General features: G+C 48.7%; 1 protein-coding gene and 1 long non-coding RNA gene across 6 annotated transcripts in view; one reads left to right on the plus strand and one right to left on the minus strand.

Moving 5' to 3' along the window:
• The window catches only part of IPPK (inositol-pentakisphosphate 2-kinase), a 51,189-nt gene extending 29,883 nt beyond the window's left edge, over positions 1-21,306 (minus strand). Inside the window, exons 1-6 of one of the 2 annotated variants that reach the window (XM_032477406.1) lie at positions 21,074-21,306; positions 13,067-13,114; positions 10,968-11,063; positions 7,336-7,402; positions 5,473-5,594; positions 3,787-3,876 (exon numbers count right to left, since the gene is read on the minus strand). In XM_032477406.1, coding sequence (XP_032333297.1) covers positions 3,787-3,876; positions 5,473-5,594; positions 7,336-7,402; positions 10,968-11,063; positions 13,067-13,114; positions 21,074-21,154 — 504 coding nt within the window. In that variant the 5' untranslated portion in view covers positions 21,155-21,306. The remainder of the gene's footprint in view (positions 1-3,786; positions 3,877-5,472; positions 5,595-7,335; positions 7,403-10,967; positions 11,064-13,066; positions 13,115-21,073) is intronic. The other variant, XM_032477407.1, reaches the window with a different exon arrangement.
• A 197-nt stretch (positions 21,307-21,503) lies between these two features.
• LOC106730292 lies at positions 21,504-25,059 on the plus strand. Of its 4 annotated transcripts, none has more exons than XR_004319019.1 (4): positions 21,504-21,641; positions 22,848-22,941; positions 23,486-23,544; positions 24,167-25,059. It is a non-coding gene; the product is annotated as an uncharacterized LOC106730292 (long non-coding RNA). The 4 variants fall into 4 exon arrangements; XR_004319017.1 differs by having other exon boundaries at positions 21,516-21,641; positions 21,796-22,941; XR_004319018.1 differs by lacking the exon at positions 21,504-21,641 and adding an exon at positions 21,674-21,981.
• Positions 25,060-25,958: the final 899 nt, after the last annotated feature.

A 25,958-nucleotide genomic window follows, 5' to 3' on the forward strand; every position in this document is an offset into this window, starting at 1 on the left:
GCTACCAAAACGGACTCAAGAAGAAACAGAGAATCTAAACCAACTGGTAACGAAACACTGAATCAGAAATCAAAAAGCTTTCAACAAAGAAGATCCCAGGACGGCTTTGCTACTGAATTCCACCAAATGCTTAAAGAATCAACACCAATACTCAAACTCTTCTGAAAAATTGAAGAATAAAAGAAGGAAAATACTTCTTAACTCATTCTGGGAAGCCAGTTACTACCCTGGTACCAAAACCAAACAAAAACATCACTAGAAAAGAAAACTACAGACAAATATCCCTCAAGAAAAATCCTCAACAAAAACTAACAAAGAAATTCAGCAGCATATTAAAGGAATTATACACCTATCACCAAGTGGGACTTATCAATCAAATACAAGGGTGGTTCAATGTATGAAAATCAATGAATATAATACAGCATATGAACAGAAAGAGGAAAACACCTCGTGAGCATCTCAATAGATGCAGGATAAGCATTTAACAAAATCCAACTCTTTCCATGATTAAAAACACAAAAAACAAAGAAAAACACCCTAAAAGAATATCTTTGATAGACTCACAGTGAGAACATTACCCTCCATATTGAAAAACTGAAAGCATTACCTCTAAGATCAGAAACAACATAAGGATGTCTACTCTTACTACCTCTATTTAATGCTGTACTCATAATTTAAAAAAGAATTACCATATGATCCAGCAGTTCTACTTCTGGATACATACTCAAGAGAATCGAATGCAGAGTCTCAAAGAAATATGTGTACGACTCATGCTCATAGAAGCATTATCACAACAGCCAAGAAATGGGAGCAACCCAGGTATGCACCAATGTATGAACGGATAAACAAAATACAGTATATATATTCAATGGACTATTATTCAGCCTTAAATAAGAAAGAAATTCTGACATAAGCTATAGCTGGGATGAGACTTGAGAACATTACGTTAAGTGAAATAAGCCAATCACAAAAAGACTATGATTCCATATATATGAAGTAACCAAAGTAGTCAAATTCATAGAGACAGAAACACAATGGTGGTTGCCAGGGGCTTAAGAAAGGAAGAAATGTGGAGTGTTAATAGGTGTAGAGTTTCAGTTTTATAAGATGAAAAAATGTCTCGAGATGGATAGTGGTGACAATTGCACAACATGTAAATGTACTTCATGCCACTAAACTGTACCCTTAATGGTTAAAAGGGTAAACTTTATGTTAAGTGTATTTCATCACAATTAAATATACATATTTAAAAAATTGTATTTCTGCAATGAACAGCCTGAAAGTGAAATTTTAAAAAATTCCACTTACAACAGCATCCCCCAAAATAAAATACTTAGGAATAAGTAACAAAACAAGTATAAGACTTATACACTGAAAACTATGTAACATCATTGAAAGAAATTAAAGATAAATGGAAAAACATCCTGTGTTCACATAGTATTAACTGCTAGGTGGCAATACTTCCCCATATTAATCTGCAGCACAATGGAATCCCTATCAAAAATACCAGCTGGTTTCTTGGAAATTGTGAAGCTAAAGGCATCTAAATTGGAAAGGAAGCAGTAAAACTCTGTTCACAGGTAACATGATCTTATACATAGAAAATTCTAAAGAATCCATAAGAAAGCTACTAAAGCTAATAAATAAATTCAGCAAAGTTGTAGGGTACAAGATCAACACATAAAAATTAGTTGTGTTTCTATATACCAGCAATTAACAAACCAAAAAGGGAATTGAGGAAGCAATTTCATTTAAAACCACATTTACAATATTCCAAAAGAATAAAATATCAAGAAATAAATTTAACCAAAGTGGTGAAAGACTTGTACACTGAAAACTATAAAACGTTGCTGAAAGTAATTAAAGAAAGCCTAAATAAATGGACAGATAGCCTGTGTTCATGGATTATAAGACTTAATATTGTTAAAATGGTAATACTACCAAGGTGATCTACAGATTGTTCCAACTTCAGTCCAAATTCCAATAGTCTATTTTTTTGCAGATATGAAAAATCCAATTCTCAAATTCATATGTAATTGTAAGGGGCCTCATATTGCCAAAACAATCTTGAAAAAGAAGAATAAAGCTAGAAGACTATCACTCCTGATTTCAAAACTTCTTACAAAGATAGAACTATCAAAAGAATGTGATACTGGCACGAGGACAGACATATAGACCAATAGAATGCAACAGAGGGCCAGAAATAAGCCCTCATATATATATGGCCAACAGATCTTCGATAAGGGCGCCAAGAGCATTCAATGGAGAAATGACAGTCTTTTCAACAAATGGTGCTGGGAAAATTGAACATCACATGCAAAAGAATGAAGGTGGACCCTTACCTAACATCAAATACAAAAATTAACTCAAAATGGATCAAAGACCTAAACATAAGAGCTAAAACTATAAAACTCTTAGAAGAAAACATAGGAGAAAAGCTTCATGACCTTGGCTTAGGCAAAGATTTCTTGGATATGACACCAAAGGCATAGTCAACAAAAGAAAAAAAAGACAAATTAGACTTAACCAAAATTGAAAACTTTTGTGCACTATCAACAGAGTTAAAAAAGCAATCAGCAGAATGGGAAAAAAAATTTTGCAAATCATGTATCAGATGAAGAGATTAATATCCAAAATATACAGAGAACCCTTAAAACTCTACAACTTAAAAAAAAAACAACCCAACTCATTTCAAAAATGGGCAAAGGATTTGAATAGACATTTCTCCAAGGAAGATATACAAATGGCCAATAAGCACATGAAAAGATGCTCAACATAGTGCAATAGCTGTTAGAGAAATGCAAATGAAAACCACATGACATACTACTTCACATCCATTAGGATGACTGTAATCACAAACAGGGACAATAAATAGTAAGGCTGCTGGTGAGGGTGTGGAGAAATTAGAGCCCTCATACACTGGCTGGTGGGAATATAAAATGGCGCTATAGCTGTGGAAAACAGACTGCCATTTCCTCAGAAAGTTAAACCCAACTTCCCTAAGACCCAGCACTTCCACTCCTAGGAATCTCTCCAAGAGAACTGAAAACAGGACTCAAGCATGTACATTGGCATTCATGTTCACAGCAATATTATTCAGTCACCAAAAGGGAACCACCCACATGTCCCTCAACAGATGAGTGGATAAACAAAATGTTCCCACAGAATGGAATATCATTCATATTCCATCCATAAAAGAAATGGAAGTGTTGATAAATGCTATAACATGTATAAACCTCAAAACTGCATGCTAAGGAAAAGAGTACAGTCATAAAAAGCCAGAATTTATGTGATTCCATTTATATGAAATGCCCAGAATAGGCAAATCCACAGAAATAGGTAGTAGCCAGGGGATCTCAGGACGGGGGATTGGAGAGAGACTGTCATTGGGCACAGGACTTCTTTTTCGAGGTGATGGAATGTTCCGGAATTAGTGGTGAAAGGGGAGTGGGTACAGCTCAGTGGTAGAGCATGTGCTTAGCATGCACGAGGTCCTCAGTTCAATCCCCAGTACATCCATTAAAAAAAGAAAGAAAGAAAAATGAAGATAGTGGTGATGGTTGCACAACATTATGAATAGACTAAAATCCACTGAATTATGCACTTTAAAAGGGTAAATCTTAGGATATGTAAATATCTCAACTGAGAAAAAAATGAAAGAAAAAGTAAATAATATCTACACTTTATGATACTCCTTTAAAAACTCAAGGTGGTCACCCCTAGGGACCAGCCATTCACCACGAGGCTCTGCGCAGGGAGGGAGCCCTGCTGGGCGACACGTCTCACCTTGAGGTGCTGGTGCATGCAGTAACGACACACCTTATGCTTCATCTCATGCGTAACATCACTGGAGAAAGGAATAAACCCACATTTTGGCTGCAAAAGAAACAAGTAAGGAAGAAAAACAGCTTAGGGAGAGATCACATACCTTTAGGTAGACATACAACTAAATACTGGATAATGAACTACAACTCCCCAGGAGAATCAGCAAGCGACATATAAAACATTCCCAAAAGCCGCTTCTGTCTTCAGTCCCCAGCGGGAATGGATGCTTCCCTCATTGCAGCGTATGAGCATCTCTTTGCCGCTAGAGAATCCAAAGCCAGAACTCTCACTGGGGAAAAACAGTGATGCCCCGGCTGCTGGCCTGACAAAGTACAACACAGGGTAGCTTTGTGGTTTCATTACAGAACAAGACTGGAAAGACTCGAGGAGAGCAGACCTGCCCCAAGCTCCCAGCTCCAGGAAGCAGAACCCTCGGTCCCTCTGACAAGAATGCGTTAACAGGAAGGTGCCCATATCTGACGGCTGCTGGGCACCCAGAACGCCTGGAACTCTGGTTGCCTTTGAAAAAGCCATTGTTGGGGAAGGGTCTAGCTCAAGTGGTAGAGCGCATGCCCAGCATCCAAGAGGCTAGGAGTTCAATCCCCAGTACCGCCTCCAAGCAGAAATCAATGAAGAAACCTAATTACCTCCCCGTCATACAACAAACAATACGAGCCAAAAACGTGTGCTTTAATTTGCTCCACAAACCTGTCTCATCCTTTAAAAAAAAAAAAAAGCCATGGTTCCTGGGCACATACAGTACTAAAGACCAGTGCCTAGCATGGAGGGCACTGAAGATCACGCTGCCCACCATTTGTGATGCCTACGACACTCGCCCTCTGGTCAGAGAAGCAGAGCGTCCGTCCACACTTAACGCCCAGGGGTGTGAGTGCCCAGGGCCAAGAGCATGACCCAGAGGTCACCTCCAGAGATTTGGAGGAAGGAAACAAACAATGGCCTGGGTCGTCGGGGAGGCTTCCTGAGAGAGACTCAGAGCTGACGCAGGGGCTTGGCGCTGTTCCAGCAATCGCTGCCCTCTGTTAGACAATGATGCCCTTTGTGGCCCCCGCCTCAGGACTCCTGGCCACGACAAACCAGGGACTTAGGGGGCATAAAGACTTGCATGCCTCTGGGAGCTCTCTCCGGAGCGTGCTCCTGAGAAGCAAAGGAACAGAGTGTCACCTGGTCTAAAGGGCGACCCTCAAACTGAGCTCCTGGAGCATGGCATGGAGTGTCACCAAGCAGCCAAGCAGGCACAGCAGGGAGGGAGGTCAGGAGGCGGCCTGGGGACCCACACGGCAGAACCCATGCTTCCCTCTGGTGGCTGTCGGTAGGGCTTGTCCCTGGCTGGGTTCCTGTCATAACACCGGGGAAAGAGCCTAAATCTGGGGTCTGGGAAGCCATGCCCCTCAGGTCCGGCCAGTGGGAGGAACCAGAGTGGCAAGGTCCAAGCGGCACGCACAGAGGGAGCAGGAAGTAAGCCTAGTCTCTGGGAGTTGGGGGGGGCTGCCTCGATCATGGGGCCCTGGTGGGGAACACCAGGGATTTCTGTGGGAAAGTGGACTCCAGACAGAGGACTCAGGGCTTCACAGCCTGGACCTATCTGTTCCCTCTCCCCGCACCATTTCCCCCTTGACAAAAATTCACCTTGATCTCTACACACAGGATGGGCCGGTGCTCTGTAAAACGGTAGGTCTGAAGTCTGGCTAAATTGGGAAGGCACAGAGCGTAACCACTGAGAGTGTCCAGGTCCTTGTCACAGCGAGATTCTAGAAAACAGAGCAAGGGATATAGCTGAGGCTTAGTGATGACAGACAAGGTGACGCTGCGGTAACTCGGCAGACTCCTGTCGGGGAAGGATCAGCCTTGGGAGGTCCCCTCTAGGCCTTGGAATGTCCTGCCTGAGGAGTTTACCTGGGGACCCAGAGTGACGCGAGTGGGACACTGGGATTCACGGCGAGGGGTTGAGCCCTGTAGTATCAGCTTGACCTCCAGAGGGTCTGGAGGCTGAGGGCGGCCACACAGGTGGTCACCTGTGTCTGTATGCCCAAGTCCCAGCAAAAACCCTGACGTGTCTTCCTTCAGCTGGTTTTAATCTGGCCCTTAGCGGTGATGAGCCGTAAGCATGAGTTCTGTCGGCCCTTCTAGCAAATCATCAGACCTGAGGTTGGTCTCGGAGACCCCCCAAACATGCAGTTAGAAGTGAGGGTGATCTTAGGAAGTGCCTCCCAATTCTTTGACCCCCTTAACCCAGGAGCTCAGAGAAGAAGGAGGCAGTAGCACCTTCCTTGTAAAGCTTCCTTCAGAACACTCAAACACCAACATTTCCTCAGCACTGCCTGCTGAAGGCTATGTGGTGGACAGTCACATAAGAAAGGGCCTCTAGGTCCCCAGAGAAGTCACCTTTCCTCCTTCCACATAACGAGGCTGGCTATGAGGCATTATTTCAACAGGGGACAGCCTTATTACTCTTAGGTGGTGTAACTGCTGATTACAGAACTAATGATGCTGAGAGGCTGAGAAGCGAGATGGTGAAACCACAGCAGGTCTCCATCTGTCCTTGTCTGGTTAAGGACAACAGAGCCAAGACACAGTCCAGGCTGTGAACAAGGCTGCTGCCTCTTGCCCCTCATCGGCCCTCCCCACACATCCAGGCCTGCTCCTCCCTGCTCCCCAAACCGGGGACTCCAGGGCGCAGTGTCCTGTTTCCTTTCATTGTTTGTCCTAATCAAACATGGAAGAAGTTGTATATTGGCTCACTGCACACCCCGACTGTCCGGCTGAGCGACAGGAGGAGGCATTGCCTCCCTCAACAGCACAGATTTCACACTTTGCCTCTGATAGTGACATGGTTAGTGCCACTACTTGCCACGAGCAAGCGAGGGTAGAGAAGGTGCGTGAGGTGTTGAGGAGAAAATGTGTGAGGTCATGGGGAAGGCACTGTGTAGTGATGGGGTGAAGAGGGGCGGGGAAAGGTCAAGGAGGGGGTGGGGGAAGTGTGGGAGGGGATGGGGAAGGCATCCATGGTGATGCGGGGAAAGTATGTGTGGTGATGGGGGGAAGCTCGAGAGGTACCAGGAGAGGTACAAAAATTCAAGTCTCTCACCTCGTCTCAGGAGGATAAGCAGGCTGGGTGGTACCAGCTTCTGGGAGAAGGTCCTCAGAACTGCCACCCCTCTAGGACCCCTGTGGCTCTGGTCTACTCCGGTTTTCCTTTGGACTCCTCCAGCCCCCCATGGCCTGCCTTCCCTTCCCTAAGTCTCCCCCAACTCCTTCAGTTTCCCCTCTGCTCCCAAATGCATTTTTATTTTTATTAATTAGTTCTTGGTCATGTATTCCCTGTGGTGACCTTCATACCTGATGCCCAGAATTGTATTCCTAGGAGGTCTACCCCTTGTAATGAAGTTCCTGGCAAAAGAATTCCTACAAACTCTATCTCCCTACCATGAGCAATAGTATCAAACACTTTTCAAGTTGAATATTATAAATTTGCAAGTTAGAAACCCTTACCTGGTCTTTCACACTGTATCTTCAAACAGAGCTGTTTCACAAACTCTAAAGGCAGCTGAACGACTTCCTGTAAGAACAAAGAAGAAATGCTCAGGGTGGGTTGCACAACAATGTGAATGCACTGAATGCCACAGAAATGCACACTGAAAAATGGCGGTAACTTGTCATGTATATTTCACTGCATTTAAAAAAATAATCAGTGTGGGGGCTTTAGGAATAAAGGCTGATTTGTTATTTTAAGGACATGCCCAGATTAAGCAGAGACACTGACGTTTCTGTGCACTAAGGTCTCCACAGAGCCCTCCTCACGCAGCTCCTCCTCTGTTCCCACCGTGACCTCACCCGCAGTCTCACGTGCCCGTGGACCACAGAGGAGGGGCCTGAGGCAGTCCTCTGCCCGCACGCAGCTCCTCACAGCTGTCTCCTCAGACAGTCCTGCCTGAGAAGCAGCTCCAGGAAAAGGGTCTGACTGAGTATTAGTCTCTGGGTGAGGCGTCCTGGGTGCCCACCAGCCACGGGACTCAGGATGGCCAAGATTTGGTGCGTTTGGGCAAAAAGCAAAGGAGCAACTTCTCTCCACCTTGCTGTTGCAGTCTCCCAGACTAAGAGTCTGTATGTAATCCACGTTGCTCACCACCTTCCCCAGGTATTTCCAGGGCTGCAGAATTCTGACTTCTCAAGAAATCCCAAGGGGATGCAAGAGTCCTGCCTAGAATGAGGATGTGGCGACCCTGTCCACTCACTGTGCCATACCCTAGACAGCCCATCACTGCCCTGTCACAGGAACATGCCCAAGACGGCCCTTCGCTGCCCTGTCAAGAAGATCATCCCACAAAAATCTAAGTTCTCACTCCACTTTAAAGAAGCCAAAAATATGAAGCGTCCAGATGGCAAATTACAGGTGCTGTGCGAGAAAGATACAGAATTGATTGCATCAAGATCCTCACTCAAGGAAACGCCCTTGGTCCTGCACAACCACGAGGGCAAGGCTGTGGCTCACAGCAGCCACACACATGTCTCAGGTCCACACCCCGCCTTTACTAGCCCTTGATTAGATCCGTGAACCAGTGTGAACCATGCCATCCTGCCTGACAGACAGACAGCTCTCTGGAAAGACAGTGATCGTCAGCAGGGCACTCGGCCAGCACCTGCACCAAGTACTAACTTAGGATGAATTATAATTAAGACCACAGAATTGCTCTCACAAGCGTGTAACTTGGAAGGCGTGGCCCTACCAGCTTCCCTGCTCACAGGCATCTGCCCTGGAGGGGATGAAGGAACAGCGGCAGAGGAGGACAAAGGACTACCAGCCTGGAGGGGGCCCCCGTCTTCTAGAAGCTCCCTCAGGAGAAGAGCATCCCCTCTTCTCCTGAGGAAGAAGTTCAAATGCGAAGTCCCGGCTGCCCAATGCATCCAACCTCAGGAAGGGAGACAAACCTTCTAAAATCCATCAGGCTCTCAACTGCCCCTCGTAATTAAGACACAAACACCTGCAGGCACAAGGGGTGCAGCCTCTTCTCCATTCCTCACCTCCAGCTCACCAGAAGGCTGGCCCAGACTAGTCCCCAGACCAACCCGGCAGGGCCGGAGGGGGCAGAGGCAGAGGGGTGTGTCTGTCGCTGTCTGAGCTTTGCTCTCTGACCGCTGGGCTAGACAGGTCTTGTCCCAGGACACAGAGCAGGGAAGCACTCGCCAGGGCTCCACTTCACCTAGCTCACGACATCAGTCAGAGAAAACAGCCCCATTTACACATGCTGATTTTGCCGCACGGTCTTGTGCGGGCCAGAGATGCGCTCCGTACCCCACATTTGGACTGCGCCAGGCCTGAGTGGCGGTCCTCTCTTGACACGACAATCACCTGCAGGAAAAGCAGGTTGTGTTTCACCCCGGCAGGGCCTCCATGCAGAGGACGCAGGTCAACGGGACGGATATTCCTGGAATGTGACCCCTGTGGGCTCAATTCATATGCCCAGAGCCCCATCCACTGTAGACAAACAGGACCAAGCCCGGAGCCAGAACGCACCCTGGGCCCTGGGAGGGGACAACCAGATGCGGTTCCCACCTGCTAGGCTGGCGCTGGCTGGAATCCTAAGCTCTGCCCCCTTCTTCTTCAACGCTGGTCCTTCCTGGAAGAAAAATCTAGAGCCCCCAAGTGCTCTGAGGCAGAGAAACACTCCCACTTGGCCAGACAAACACGTTCTCTCCCCAGGAAGGAAGCCGGGAGTTGGCACACCTGCGCTTAGTCAGACACCATCCAAGCCAGAAAGCAGGTGGCACCCAGCACACAGACAGCTCAGAGACTCGGACTCTCACAGCCAGGCTGTTTCAGGCTTTCACAGCTCACCGGGACAGCTGGGGACCTCATTAGGGGTGGTGCGTGCCAGCTCACAGGATGGTCCCGGTGACCCTTGCCCCTGGGCAGTCCCGCATTGCCTAGGGCTGACCTGTGAAGCCACCAGGAGGCCGTGGAAACGACAGAAACAATTTCCGGACAGGCCGTGTCCCGGACACCTCTCAGATCCTGTGCTGGGGGAGCCAGGGCCAAGTCACAGGGAGGCTCGGCGACCTGCAGGGAGTCCACGCTGGGAGGGCGGAGGCCCCCGGGCTACGGCCGGCACCACACCATGAGCTGCATGGCTCTGGGCCACCCTGGAAGAGGATCCCTGGCCCCAGCCTTCATGAAGACTGCAGCCCAAGGGTCCCAACGCAGCACCACCCACGGTAGGGTCAAAGGACCCTCCTAGAGGATGCTTTGCTGTCAGAGCCATTTAAATTCTACTTTGCCAGGTGATCCTTGAGCTTCAAAGGAACTGTCACTCACCCTCCTTAGCACTGGTTTTCTCAGAACAGACACAGGGACAGAATTTCCAAAATAGAGGTAGTGCTCTCTCTGTTCAAAATGACAAACCTGCTAGTCTGTTCAGGGCCCTGATCTAAGACAAGCAGCAAGGCCAGCAGAAGCAGAGAAGCAGCGGTGATCAAAGCTGAGATGCAAGAATGGCTGTCCCAGGCACGGCCCGAGGCCACCTCGAGGGTTCAGCTAGGATCGCAGGGCCACTCCACTGAGGCTTCTTATGCTGCCCTCTCCACAAGTGTCCGAACAGCAGACCTCACCTGTAACAGGCTCTCCTCTCGGTTACCGAGACGAGAAAAAGCCAGCAGTGCAGACCACCCGCAAGCAGAGGCCATCACCTGACATGGGCTTCAGCTGGGCCCTCCCACAAGCCTGGGTCACATCTCCCAGCATGCGGGCCCCCTTTCCTCCCTACCTTGCTCAAAGATGCCCACCAGAGGCAAAGGGCTCAGTGATGCTGCCTAGACCTCACTGAAGAGCTCTCACCAAGCCAAATGCCTCCATGAGGGCAGATCGGTGGAGACCAGGGGTCCTGGCAAGTGAGGGTCTGACAAAGAATCTCTGAACCTCACGTTTCTCAGCTAGAAAACGGGAATAGCACTGTCTGCTGTGTTACCTCACAGAGCAACAAATGAGAAAACTACTTAGAAACTCTGTAACGCGAAGGGTTATCTTTAAGCACAAACTTCCAGACTATAATTGATAAGTCGGTACTTTGATCGGTTGTTGGTATAGAACATGTGTGTGAATTTAGACTGTTAAAAAAAAAATCACTTACCCCACAATGAACATAGTTCTCCCCCAAAAATTCTTTCATGACATTTTTGCCAAAGTCCACTATGTTCTGTAGGTGCTGAAATATTTCTTCCGAGGTCTGTAAAAGAGAAGGACAAGAAAACCTTAATGACCAGGACCCCCCAGAAAGTGGACTCTGACATCACCATGAGCCCCCGGCACATACAGAGCCGCTGTGCATGCGGCCATGAAAAGAAGCCACTGGCCCTGGACCTGGAGGAAGGGGAGCCTCACCATGGAGGCTGCCAGAATCACTGGAGCTCCTGTCCCCAGGGTCCCCCAGGCCCACATCTGCATTCTCCCCAGGTCCCACGTGATTCTGAAGTTGTCAGTTTGAGAACCGTATCTGTGCCCCCAGCCTTCCTCCCCACCAGGAACACACATGGATTCCACCAGCAGCCTGTGCACACCTTCTGAGGAATGACTTTGAAAATCTCTCCTAGCCAAAAATCACTAGATATTTAGATTTTACTCTTCAGCCTCTAAAGGTAGAAATAAAATATTTTCTCCGCAGAGGTTCTTAAAGAGTCAATAAACCGTGAGATTTGGGGAAGACAGAAAATCAGTCCTGTGTTTCTCACTCTGACCCAAAGGGTTGATTGCAGGTCTCTCTCAGGAGCGAGAGGGCTTTCTTCTTCGAGGGCAGGCTGACAGGTGCCTGACACATGGCTCAGGCTCTGGGAAGGTCCGTAACACATGCAGACCATGGCCTGCATCTGAGGGACTACTGAGTTAGCATGAAGCCGGACAAAAACCCCAGAGTGCACACAGTGGCTCCGGAGAGCTGTGACCACAGAGCTTCCAACAAAAAGCTCTTCTTGTCAGCAAAATTAACACACACATTCCCCACAAACAATGCAGCTGGCGGCACATTGTGCCATTTACATAATAAAGAAAGGCAAATTGTTGCCTTGGAAGACATTGCCTCAATAAATCTAAACAGGGAAAACTGAAAACAGAGGCATCCAGAAAACGCTGGCCCTGGTTCTGCAGACTCTGAGTGGGGAAGGAGGGGGAGGGGAGGGGGGCTGGAGGGAATCTACGAGATGTGTCTAGTTTCCACTTGGATTCTGCAGAAACAGAACCACGCTGCACAATTCTCTTCGGCAGCTGCATCCTCCCATCCTGTGCCATCTTTCTCTGTGCTGACCACACTGTCCCCGGATCTCACTGCAGCCCCACTGTGACGGCTGCCCCTTGCTTTCTCCCACAGTGCCCTCTTCACTTCCTAGGAAGCTATCCTCCAAGGGTGCCCTTCATTTGCATAATCAGCTGCCACCGGCACCCAGCAGCCATCCACCACACCTCCTTTTCTGATGGGGTGGTGACTCATCCCTCCTACACCCGATCCTGAGCCCAGTTTCCCACCCACCAGGACAAACACTGGTCTTGCCCCACTAAGTGGGGAGTGCCCTGCAGCTCCTGCCTTTTCTCCCCTTTTAAGCTAAGAGCCGATGCTCACACCCCACCTCTGTACCTCCTTCCCTCCCTCCAGGACCGTGAAAGAGGAAAGGCTCCAGCAGGGCTACTCCATGTTGACCCCTGCGACCACTGAGATTTGGATAAACACCACAATGACATCCCACCTTGAGGGACAGAGACACTGCAAGTCAGTGGTCAGCGGGCATGGCTTTCCGAAGGTGTCCGCAGTACTGTGCTTGGATGACTCAACAAGCAGAAACCCAGTGCTCCATCTGAACTGCCTGTTGCAACTTGCAACACTGTTTCCCACAGCATTACAGATTTCATTTTCACAGATACAATCCCACAAATGGGGAAACTGAGGCAGCAGAGTGTTAGGAAATCACCATGGCAAAGCCAAGACCTGGCCCTGGGGTTTCCCAGCCACAAGCGGGGCTCTCTGAGCTGGACCGGAGGCTCCTGGCTCAGTACCCAGGGATTCACCAAGATGACCCTTAGTGACCCCAGCAGATCAAAGCGCTGGATTCTGCGGGAACTGAATGCTTGTGTCATATTCAAATTTCCAAAATTAGCATTAATGCTTCTGCATCAGAAAAAAAAAAATCAAAGTTTTCTTAAATAATTATTTTAATGGCTGGGTGGCAAATCCACTTATCTTACCTTCTTCCTATTTGGAGGAAACTTCAGAAAACGAAGCACCACACAACGCTATTGGAAAATAAAACAAAATCTGATTAGTGCCCACCCAAAGCCTGGGGACAAGCGGCTGCGGAGAAGGACCGGTCCTCAGCAGTGCAGAGACTGGAGGCAGCCCACTGGGCCGGGAACCCCCACTACCTGGGAAATTAATTCCGTCTGGACTCGGGGAGGAGGTGGGGGCTGGTACCGGGCCACATGAGGACACACCGGGGGCCACAGAGCAAAGGAAAAACCTGTGCCCTCTGACCCAGTCAGCCCACTCCCAGGAATCTCTCTTAAGGAAATAACTGCAGATGCCCAGAAGACTTTAGCTACTGTATATAAAAGTCCTGTTTATCATTCCAAATGAAATGGAAACAACCTAAACGTCCAACAATAGTAGGATGGTTAAACACAGAGGGACACATTCTAGACCGTGGAATACTGTGCCATCATTTACAAGAAAATAAGGGAGATCCATATTTATAGACAGTCATCATCTACTGATAAGTGAAAACATTACAGAACAGGACTTATAGAATGAACCCACTTTTATATAAATATATACACATGCATGTGTATGTGTGTATTAAAGAACTATGTACAGATATAGTGCTATTTATGTAAAATCCAAAAACGGGTAAGACTAAGTTCTCAGGCAGGTGGATGGTCCCTGAGAAAGGTTCTAGAAGGGGCTGGTCGTGGGACTATGGGTCCACGTACTTTGTGATAATCAAGCCGTATATAGCCTTATAATCTGACCACTTTTCTATAGGTTTGTCCTCATTTTTTAAAGTTTGTAAAATAAAAAATTTTAAGTAAAGTATGTGCATACTGAGTTTGTAGGAAATGTCGGAAAAGGCTCCCGAACAGGTAACCACATGTCCAGGTATCAACAACTGGGGAACCTATTTTTTAAAAGTTCTGCTTATTTGGGTTTTCCAATTTTTTACCATGTTCATATAACATACATTACAAGAATGTAAGAAAAAAAATAACTTTTTAAACAAGTACAGGCTGTTTGATGGCCATTCTCATGTGACCTGGATGTGTTGTGGAAGCTTGGTAACCTGGGAAGTTAATTCCATTTGGACAACATCAGAAACCATTCCCACGGAGACAGGGAGTTCCAGGAGGAAGAGCTGAGGTCGGAAGCAGGGCTGTGCCCAGAGAGAAGCAGTGAGCAGGAGGAGGAGGGTGGCGGTGGAGGAGGTCAGCCACTGTCTGGAGCACTGGGTGGGGCGAGAGGGGCTGGCGATTGAAAACACTCAGAAGGTGTAGCTTTAGAAACCAAAACATGCCTGAGAGCAAGGAAAGCCCACAGAGACAAGATCCGTTTCCTTAGCCAACAGCCCCCCGGGAACCTCCTGCCCCACTCAGATGCCACACATTCGTCTCAAAACCCCAGACATCCAAGCCCGGCCTTGAGAAAGCCAACGTCGAGGGCATGCATGTGCCCCAGTCCCTCCCAAATCAGGGCAGACATCAATATTTTACCACAGACATCACCTGGCAGAGGATTCCATCAAAATTCAAGGAGAAAGAGAAGGTGATATGCAGAAACCCTTTCAAGGTAACTTCCCAGAAACTCAGCCCCACTAAAAGTACACTCCCTCCTCACCTGGGCTCCACTGTTTCTCAAGACTCACTGAGAAATTCTGAGTGTCATGTTGTGTCTGCTTCAGGGAAAACCACATTCTCTACTGCCCCACTTATCACTCAAAACTGACACCAGAAACTGCCCACCTGCCCCACAGGAGCTTCAGTGTCAGCCCCGAAGGCCAGTCACAAACATGAGTAACTCGGTGGGTGCACCTGTTCTGGATGGCGAGTGTTAACTGTCCCTCGTGAGGGTCTGACCAGGCCAGGCTGGTCATGCCATGCATGGCTGGCCAGCCATGGGACCAGGCAACATCCCTTCAAGTGGACAGTACAGAACGGGTGGGAAGTCAACCTCACCAGCCCTGATTGGCACGGAGACACAGTGAGTCCAAGGGCCACCCACGGCGTGGAGCGGGACGAAGGCAGCCGCCCACGGGGAGGTTCCCACGAAGGAGCCGAAACCAGCACCTAATCTGGTAAGCACCAGGGCCCTGCCAGCTCACAAGGTCTTAACCAGCTGTGAAGGAAGCAACTTCTTTCCTTTGAAACTGAATATCTGAAACCAGATGTTTAAAACGTACCTTCTTCTTAGAGTCTAGGATAAAATGCTAAGAAAGTAAAGAGAAAAGAGGGGAGACCAAGAAGAGGGGATTATTTAGGGTTTCTGCACAGTCCGGGGTGGAGGCAGCTCCTCACCAAAGCAAGGCAGGGGATCTCAGGCTGGGGCCACACTTTTTCTGCCCTTAAGGATACCTCTCACACCTCAGAACACTAAATGAAAAGTAAAGATTTTAACACGCTGAAAAAGGCAGTGGACGGAGGAATGACACATATAAACACATACACACATGACACAACCTCAAAACGTAGAAAGCTAAGGGTACAACTTGTCACTTATAAAAGGAGCAGGAAGCATTCAGGGCTCGGGAGGGTCCCAGGCCGGGGTGGGGGTGGGGGTGGGGGTGGACTGGCATGTCGCGCGTGTGCCCAAGGAGCCTAGGAGATGCTCCTTTGATCCACTCCGAGGACTCGCCCGAGTCGTCAAAACACCAAGACATCAGCAAAGGCTGGCTCACAGCAGCTCTGAAACAGCCATGTGAACGTCTGAGAGCACAGGAACTCTGTCTGCCCAAGTGCACGGAAGTCTTGAACACGCGTGTGAGCAACTGTCTACACATTTATGCTGTAGGGTTAAGGAAAAGGCAGAAAACAAAAACAGACAGAATTCTTAAGTCCCCAATAAAAGCATACACTAGAAAGAAATACACCAAGTGTTAACAAACATTAATTTCTTAGTAGAGAACTGTTGGGTGTTTTTTATTCTCTTCCTTCTAATATTCTGTATTTTCTGGGGCAGAGGGAGGAAGCAATAATTGGTATGAAATAAAAATAAAAGGCCACAAAAACAATATAGTAAGAGGGTCATCTGCCCATGTGAAGCCCAAGGGAGGAAACCTGTGGGTGGAATTAAGAATCCAGGGCCTCTTGGCAAAGACGAGGTGAAAAATGATCAGTCACTGCAGCCTCACTGGAGGCCAAGCCCAGGGCTGGTCTTCCACTCGGACTGGGAGACGACCCAGCATGCGGCCGCAAGGAGACTCCAGGGAAGCAGAGCTCTGGCGACTTTCAAGGGAAAGGGAGACAGACAAACACAACAACAGAAGGAATCGACCCCTGGGTACCACCCTAGACGTCCCAAAACGGCTCAGCCCTGCTTCTCGGTGAGGTGCCCCAGCCGGCCCCAGCCGGGTTCCACCACAACACCTGTGACAGAATACTGGGCCAAGCCACTTGCCTCTGCTGACATGACCGGAAACACACCCCAGGGCCCACAGCAGGGTAAGACGGACAAGGGGTGGGACACGGTGCTGGGCCGGCAGCCTCAGACAGAACAGATGCCGGGTGAAGTGAGACATCTCAAAGACAGAAGCCCAGGGCTCCGAAGGGAGGCCCGCCGGGAGGTGGGGACCACAGGCGGGGACAGCAGCTGCCCGGACTGGGCAGGACACTTTCCTTCGCAGGTTACATGTGCCCGTCCAGACCTATGGCCACCACAGGACTGAAGCAGACACAGATGCAGGTCGCGAGACGGGAGACGGGACAGTGGAGGGATAAGCCCAGGTGACATTTCAGGGCAGGGCACGCAGAGGCTGCAGCAGAAGAGGTGCTCAGATGGTCCCGAAGGGATGGAAAGATCCAACAGCCAGAAGAGAAGCAGAATGATCTGTAAAGACAAACTACAAGTGCATGGAACACACAGTGAGGGTGTCACAGAGCAGCATGCAAGTCTGAGGAGAGCTTTCAAGGACCCCAGGCCCTCCAAGGCCACATCATGGCCACAGGGCAGGTGTCCAAACACACACCAAGAGGCGGGTGACCTGGTGCTGCCGTCTCGTCCTTCTGTAACAGACACAGAAACCTTCCTTACTTTTCCCTTCCTGGTAAAAGGGGCAGCTGCTGTCCTGACTGCGGAGATGGAAGGTGCCATCGGGGCGAGGAAGTGACCATGCCACCTCAGGATACTGGGCTTAGACTGGCAGACGGCCACATGCCGGAAAGGCAGAGCTCAGCGTTCACCAAGGCCAGGACTGGAAACCAGCAAAGGGAACATACTTTGGAAATAATCCTAACCAGTCACCTGCAGGCGATCCCAAGAATAAAGACATGGCTACAGGCAGAGGTCCCCGATGAGACGTCACCAAGAAAGAAGTCACATCAGCTGTATCAATCTGTACAAATATCATTAAAAATCTCAAATACAGAATAAGTTACTTGTTTAAAAAAAATGCTAGAGGGCACAAAACACTAGGACTATATTAACTAGATACAGGAGGAAAAACAAGAGACTATCCCGGGACTTGGGGATATGCTATATTTAAAAACAAAACAAAAAACAAAAAGAGAAACAGAACAACTCTGATTGCTTCCAACAAGCATGATCTACAAACCAGAAGTCCTGAAACAGACAAGACAAGAAGAGAAACAGACAGCCCCTGACTGCTTGAACCTCACATCTTCAGGACCCAGACAAACACCGCAAGGCATGAAAACAATTGCAGAAAGGACCTGAAGCCCGATCTGAAGCTTACTGCAATATCAGGAAAGGACTTTTGATAAAAGATCTCAGTTGGCGGGTCTTTCACGTTACCTTTGTGAATAAGAAGGCAAAGGTCACGACAGTTTAGTGTGATAAAGAGAGTGGGCGCCCACTTGCCCCTTACCTCAGGGGCGAGGGCAGCTGGAGGGCAGCTCAGTGTCTGGGGAGGACTCTCTGCCAGGCCTGCCCTCAGTGACTCCCCCACTGGAGGCACTTAAGAGATCAAGTGACAAACCAGACTTACAGTGACCTTCACAGGACAGGAAGCAGAGCCAAAAACAAGAAGACTGAGATGAAGAAGGGCCAGTGCAGACGTAAAAGCAACACCACGCAGAGAGAAATTCAACTCGGCAACAGTGCAGTTGAGGGCAGCCCTGGGCATCGTGACCACAACTCAGCATGAACAGAAGTGTGGCACGACCACTAGACCAAGTGACAGTGTCCCCAGGCTGCAGTAATGAAAGGAAAGTACATGCCCTCAAGGGAAATGCCCTTGCCCAAGACCCCCCGCCCAACAAGGTCAATGCCAGGGACACCAGGCACCCACTAGAGTACAGTGCCGGGCTGACCACAGCCTTGGGGCATCTCAGAGGGTCGGTGCCAGGGCCACAGGCCAGTGTCTGGGAAAGGGTTAAACTGCACGGCTGGACCCAAGGATGCTGTGCACCAGGCCACTGGAAAGCTGACAGCAACCTGTCAAGAACTGGCCTAATGTCAGGGTCTCCCACTGTCATCTGTTACTGCCCAGCCCTGAGCACACCTCCACACCAAGGCCCTCCGTCAGCATGCACTTAGCTCCTCCGTATCCAGTCCCCATTTTCTACAAGTCCTGTGCTCCTGGAAGTCTCCCAACCCACCAGCCCGGAAGGTTGTCTGTCTGTCTGTCTGTCTGTGTCTCACCCCATATTCTTTCCGTGCAGATGCCTGCCCTTGAGACTGGCGGGCTGAAGGCACTGAAAATGAAAAGGACAGGGGACAGACTCACCACTTTTTAAGGATCTTTTGATTCCGAAAGTATATGATGGCGGAGGAGGGTGTAGCTCAGTCGTAGAGCGTGTGCTTAACACGCATGAGGTCCTGGGTTCAATCCCCAGTGTCTCCATTAAAAATAAATAAACCAATAAGCCTAATCACCTCCCCTGAAAAAAAATTTTTTTAATAACAAATAAAAAAAAAAGATGCCGTCTCCAAGAAAGGGATCGTCTCTTGATCTGAAAGAAACCTGGCAAGGGCCACCATCAATCTTGGAATGAATGAGATAGGTCTGGACAGTCAACCCACAGGGGCAGGAACGCTTGTTCTCACACACGCACCCACCCTCCCCTTGGGCCCAGCAGGGTCCTGAAAGCTGCCTTCCAGGGCTCTCTCCTCCTTCCTGGTCCTCAAGGCCCCGCGCAAAGTATAAAGGCTTCTCCACACCCAAGGGGCACAGTCCTCCCTTCACTCGGCGCCTTCCCTTAGTGGGAACACTTTCTTAAAAGAATACTTGGAATGATAGCCTTCGAATTCAAATGATGAGCTAACAACCACCAAGTAGGAATGAGCATAGTAAAGTCAATTTAGATTTAAAACACAGAATGAAGAGAAATGGCACAAGGTAGTCTAATGACTCAGTTTAAAAGGGAAAAAGAAAATGAAAAAGAAAGAACCCTAACAACTGGGGCTGTGCAACCAGGGTTGGGCCAGTTGCCCTGAAGAGTTGACATATGTTTATCAGGGATGCTGGAGAAGGCACCTGAGTGTCCAAGACCTGGTGTCCTTTTACTCTGAGTCTGGAACTTGCTCCTTCAACCTTCATACTTTTGAAATTCAGTACATTAGCTCCCACTAAAAGAAGCCTTAATTAGCTTTACATAAAATGAAGATATACCATGCAATCTTCTTGAGGAATTGGAAGATGAATTGTGGAAGGATGCAGGGAGTCACCACAATAACCCAAGAACAAAAAGGACTCATGCTGGAATATCCGGTGCTTTGCCGGACCTTGAAACACAATGGGGCCCAGCAGACTGCACAGAGATGAATGGCTTCAGGTTAAGTAAGCCTTGTCATTATTAATTCGTCTAAGGTTCTTGAGCAAAGCCTGTAGTCTCAGTTCTTCAGTTTCCCAACAGGGCTAATGGGTAACAAAATGCAAAAGCAGAACGCAGGGGCCACCTGGGTGACTGCAGCTTACCCTACAGCTGCCCCAGTGCCCCCAGCTCAGGAGCAACAGAGCAGGGCATCACCCAGCGCCGCGTCATCCCATAGGAGCTGTTGGTCTAGGTCAGAGCTCCTAAATCGCTGAGTCCAAGGGGGATGATGGCACTTGCATAACTTGTCCAGCTCCTACTCACCTCATCCTTCCAGCTATTTCACAAAGGAGATTCTGTTAGTAGTTTCACTTTGCAAATGCAGAAACTGAGCCTGGGCCAGGCAGTGGTGGAACTGGAATAGCGCCCAGCTCCGTGTGACTGCAACTCCCAAGCTCTTAAGCCCTCAATGACACCTATCGCTCCTCCCCCAGCCCACCACATTCCTGCCTAGCTGTATCAGAAAACAAGACGTCAGAGAGATCTGGGCCTTCAACAAATCCAAAGGCTCCTCTCCCTGGATTCAACTCATTGAGAGTCCTTCCTGCACCCTCTGAAACTCTCATCCTCACTGAATTAAGGAAGGGAAATTCTTTAAATTCTAAAAGACTCTAGAGAAGAACCTGTTGGCAATGCTCCACGAATATTAACAATAGCAGCAGGAGAACAGCAATTCTCTACGTCTCCCTCGGTGCTGGAAGGTAGCAGCACCCCCAAGCACTTCGCTTCTTCCTCCACTTCTTCCTCCAGAGCTCACTCGTACCCTCTATCCTGCCTATGACTACCCCAGGCAGCCTCACCGCAGGTGGGCAGTCGGAGGCGGCACCGCGTGAGGTAGGGGTGCAAGGTGTTGAGGGGACACGGAACAGATCAGGGAAGGGGGAGGGAGGTGACACTGAAGGAAACGGGGAATCGATCTGGGGGGAGGGGAGTGCTGGGGAGACAAGGCACCAACCTAGAGGAAGGAGAGAGCTAGGGACACGGAACCGACCTGGGCGAAACGGGTGACGGGGAGATGCGGAAGCGGCCAGACGGGGAGGTGATGCTGGGGGGACGCGGAACTAACGAGGAGGGGGCGGTGACACTGGGGGGACGCTCCATCGACTTGGGGGGGAGGGCTGCTGGGGAATCGATCCGCGGGTAGAGGGTGCTGGGGGACGCAGAACCCACCAGGAGCAGCGAGAGGGCCCCGAACAGCGCCGACAGTCTACCGCTCACCTGCGCGTGGGCCACCACTAGGCTCTTGTTGCCTTCACCGTGGTACCCCCATTCATTCTCGTCCATCTTCCCCTCGTCCATCCCCCAGTGCGGCCCTGGAGCCTCGCGGGGCCGCGAGCTGGGGGTCGCTGGCTCGCCTGGGCACCAGCCGCCGCCGCCCCGGCAGGAGCGCCTGTCAGCCGCTGCCGCCGCTGGACCCAGCCGCCGGACTCGCAGGCGCGGGCCGCCGGAAGCCACGCCCCCGGAGGCGGCCATGGCCGAGCCGGGCAACTTCCGGGTGCGGCCCGCTTCTCCTCTATTGACCACTGTGGCGGATTAGGTGCTGGCATAGTGACTCACTTCCGGAGCGCTAACTTGAGAACCGGAAGGGAGGTTTCAGGCCTGGGCGCTGGAAGTGACGCAAGCGGGAGGAGCTTGGATCCTCGTTGCCGGTACTGGCCGGGCCGAGAATGTCAACCCAGGCGCGCTGCGGGTGGAGTGGTTCTGGCGCGCTGGGAGCCAGGGGCCCCTGCGGGGCTGGCGAGGGGCGCTTCCAGGCGGGCCGGGAGCTGGGAAGGGGCCGATCCAGGTGGGTGGGGAGGTGGGAGGCGGGGGGGAAGGAGGGGGCTCGTCCCTAGGGCTGGAGACTGCTCAGTCGCGCGCCTGGGCCTTTTCTGTAGAATGGAATACATGTCTCACTCACGAGGTTACTAATATCATCATCTGCTCCTTACCTGATGTAGAATCACCCCAGTAGTCCCAGGAGGTAGAAACATTGTCGTCCACGCCTCACAAATGAGGAAATGCGGCTCAGAGAGGCGAGTGGCGTTTTTGCCAGAGTTATTACCTGAAAAATTGCGTTTGATGAGTGTCTACCAAAGGACACAACTAAGCCAAAGAGCGGGAGAAGGAAGGATTACTTGCAGCAAGTAAGGACAACACCAGGGAGCTTTCCCAAAGCAGCTTCTCCTCAAATAGCAAAGTTGGGAACGTTTTTAAGCTAAGGGTACATGCATATTGATGAAAGGGCTTGGATGGTCACAGAGTCCAACTTTAGTTGATTGCAGTCATGGGAGTCAGGAAAGGTCAACATCATACCTTAGGTTCCACCTGATCTAATGGTTGAGTGCTTCAGTCTAAACTTTACCATTGAAACAAAATTGAGTCTTTACTACTGATACATTATCTTCACTACGTTATTTCTCTTGCCTGATAACAGTTTATTCTTTTGTTCCCTGAAGATCATTACTACTGAGACCTGTTCAAGGGCAAACCTCGTGACCGGATTTAGATCACAAAATAGCCTAAGCCAAAAATGGCTTCTCTTTTGTCATAAAAGCCATGCCTCTATTTCTCTCTGGGTAGCACCACCACCACCACCACCACACTATCTGCCTACAGGAAGAATAGGTTTCATTGACTACTGAGCATGAGGTTTGAATTCTGCCCTTGCCATTTAACAGCAGTGAAGCAGAGGACAGCTTTCTTGCCTTCTCCAGGCCTCAGTTTGTTCACTGTTGAAATGAGTCTGATGATACCACTTCATGGAGCTGCTATGAAGATTAAATTAGATTAGTGGTTCCAAGACCATTTTATACTCTTTAGAAATGATTGAGGGCCTCAAAAAGCTTTTGCTAATATGGGTTTAATCTGTCTGTGTTTACCATAATATAAATTTTTAAAAATCACTTTCACTTAAAAATAATAAACTACCTCTTTTAAAAAGTAGCTATATTTCCCCCAAAATATAGAGAAGAGTGGCAGCCGTTTTACATTTTTGCAAATCTCTTTAAAGTCTGACTCCACAGAAGATAGCTGGAGTCTCACGTCTGCTTCTGCACTGAATATATTGCTTTGGTTGGAGGTATATGAAGAAAACCCAGCCTCAGGTATGTGCTTCAACAAGGAAACACCTGCAGACCCAACTTTGAGAACAGCTCAGACCACTTGGCAAGGCCTTGAGAATAGTAGTGAAATGAAGCTGGTGAGTCAGGAAAATGAGTTAGTAGCTTTGAGCATCTCTCCCACCTTGGGCCCCAAAGGATTGGCCCAGGTAGGAGGTAGCTCAGGCCCCTCCCCAGGGATGGTTGAGAAATGGGGACAGAGCCAGCCCACTCCTAGAGGTAAGTAATCCCCAAGCGGAGGGGAGCACCCACAAAGGGCGAGAAGGCCTTCCTACACCCCCCACAAGGCCAGGAGACCCTAAACATGTCTGAGATTGAGTTTCTCAGCATCTGTGAATGGGGAATTGGGATCAGATTATTAAGTATTAAAACATTTCCTTCAGGAAGCCTCTGTGGTGCTGAAAATTTTCTGTATCTTGGTTTCTTTTTTTAAGGAGCATTTTATCACTGACATGGATTAGAATTACTAGTGTATGATTATTTAAAAGATTAAATTTTGATTTCGTGATTGTTTTAAAATTCTCCACAGATGCTCCTAAGGTGGACCACACCGACCTCATCTCTAGTGTGATACCCCACTGGCTGCAGGTAAAGGGACTTGGAAAGAATTATGGTGGGGTGACAGTGAGGGACGTGAAGGAGAGTGGGCTCATCTGCAGGGACTGGCAAAAGGAAAGGCTGGAAAAGAAAGACACGAGCAAGGGGACAGTAGAGGAATGGGGTTTCTCATGCCCTAGATCCACACACCCTTCCTTTTTTTTAACACAAACTCAGTTTTTACTAGGGGTAGTAACTTTTCCTTTATTCAGCCCACTGGTCTGACTTAACTCAATTTTCAGACTCGAGGCTGGGTTTGTGCCTTCAGCCTGGCAGTCAAGAATTACGTTCCCAGTGGTCGGTGCCTGCGGTGCAGGGAGCTCGTCCAGGTTTACCCAGTGAGGCTCCCTTCTTTGGCTTGCCCTGAAATGGCTGTGGGGAGAACCGGCAGCTGGGCGAGCGAGAAGCTGGGAGGCCAGCACGTGCTGCCAGCAGCCATCCGGGCACCACAGGTGGCAGCAACAGAGGGGAAATGGCTGGGAGGTGGCAAGGAAGGGGGCACAGTGAGCCAGAGGATCGAGCCCAACTCAGTTGATTCCAGCTTTCTAAGCCATTGAATTCTCTCTTTCGCCTAAATAATTTGAGTTGGGTTCCTTTTATTTTCATCCTAAAGAGTCCTAACTAATGCTCGAGTACCCTGGGGTGGACCAGTCCCCTCTTCAGGTGAAAACTGGAAGTGAAGCAAACACCAAAAGGCCCTCGTTAGCTGGCATTCCCGCACGAAGACACTTTGCCCGGATTCTTTATGCTCCTCCACTTAGGCCTCAGCTAGATTCTCGCCGTGGCTAGCCAGTGTTGTCTTCTTACTTGAAAAAGAAGAGGAAAGAGGGAGGAAGGAAGAAAAGAAGAGAAGAGAAAAGGAAGGAAGATGAAATGGAAAACTCATCTTCCAACCACGTTGAAGAGCCATCCAGAAACAGAGTGGCAAAACACTGGTACTGGGAGCCCAGTGATGTGAGGACTTTTTCTATTCTTGCTATTTGTATGTAAATCTGGAATTCCTTACCAGATTTTATTTTTGAAGGAAGCATGTAATATCATGTATCACTTGATATGACATAACATGATGAGAAAGGCACTTCACCTCTGGGGTGTTCACCCCCGCACCCCATAATCCCTGTCTAATCACTAGAAGAACATCAGACAAACCCAAGTTGAGGGAAATTTTGCAGAATAACTGACCAGGATTTTCTGCAGGTGCCTGCCCAGGTCATAGGAGACATGGACAGACCAGAGGCGCCTAAGGAGGTGAGACACCTAAATATAATGTGGGATGCTGGAACAGAAAAGGACATTCATGGGAAAATTGGTAAAATCCAAATAAAATTTGGGGTTTAGTTAATAGTAATGGACCAAATGTTGATCTCTTCATTCTGGGAAATGTACCATTGTTAGGTATGTTAACATGGAGGGAAGCTGGGGAAGGGCATATGGGAACTTGGCACTATCTTGCAACATTTCTGTAAATCTAAGATCCAAAATAAAAAATATACAAAAAGGAAGGCATTCATTGTTCAGCTTCTTTCATAATTAAATAATTAAAATAAGTATATATCTTAAAATATATATCAAACTGGCAAAATAAAAGCAATTTTGCATAGTGTTTAACATGGGTGGTGGAGAAGGGACAGACAGGACATGTGCACTCTTAGGGGAGAGGATCTGCATTGTTGGAGCCAAATTTGGCCGTATCATTAAAAAGATTGTAGCTGTAGCTAATCCCCGATGACCCATTTCCATGCCTATAAATTACCCTACAAAACCCTCCCTCCAGTGCTCAAAGATATGTACAGGATGTTTGTACAAACATAAAAGTGGTGGGCAGGTCTTGGTTCCCAACATGGACACCTCAGGATAGCCCCAGCCTGCACCAACCCACCCCAGCACAAGACCTGCAGGGGGCGTAGCAGCCCATGTTCTAACAACTTCCCCAGGTGAATCCCAGAAACACTGAATTACGATATACTTGAAAATTACACAGGCAGTAAGAAAATGTGAGTTAGACCTGTACTGACATGGAAGACATTCAGGTCTATGGTTAAGTGAAACAAATGTGTGTGTGTGTGTTAAATGCACAGAAGGGAACGGAAATTTTTCCATCTGGGAAGAGACAGAGAAATGAAGGAAAGAATGGCAGTTTCTTCTAACATTTATGTTGTTGCCTCATTATGTATTCATGTAACACTTCTGTAATACAGATTTAAATGAATACATAAACTGTCAAAAGACAAAGACGGAGTGAATCTTGAAAGCAGCAAGAGAGAAATGACTTGTCACATACAACGGATCCCCAAGTATCAGCAGGTTTGCCATCAGAAACTTTGAAGGCCAGAAGGCAGTAGACCAATATATCAAAGGGATAAAAGAAAAAAAAGGCCTGTCAACCGAAAATCCTGCACCCAGCA

This window comes from Camelus ferus, chromosome 4, assembly GCF_009834535.1.
Source record: "Camelus ferus isolate YT-003-E chromosome 4, BCGSAC_Cfer_1.0, whole genome shotgun sequence".
NCBI lineage: Eukaryota > Metazoa > Chordata > Mammalia > Artiodactyla > Camelidae > Camelus > Camelus ferus.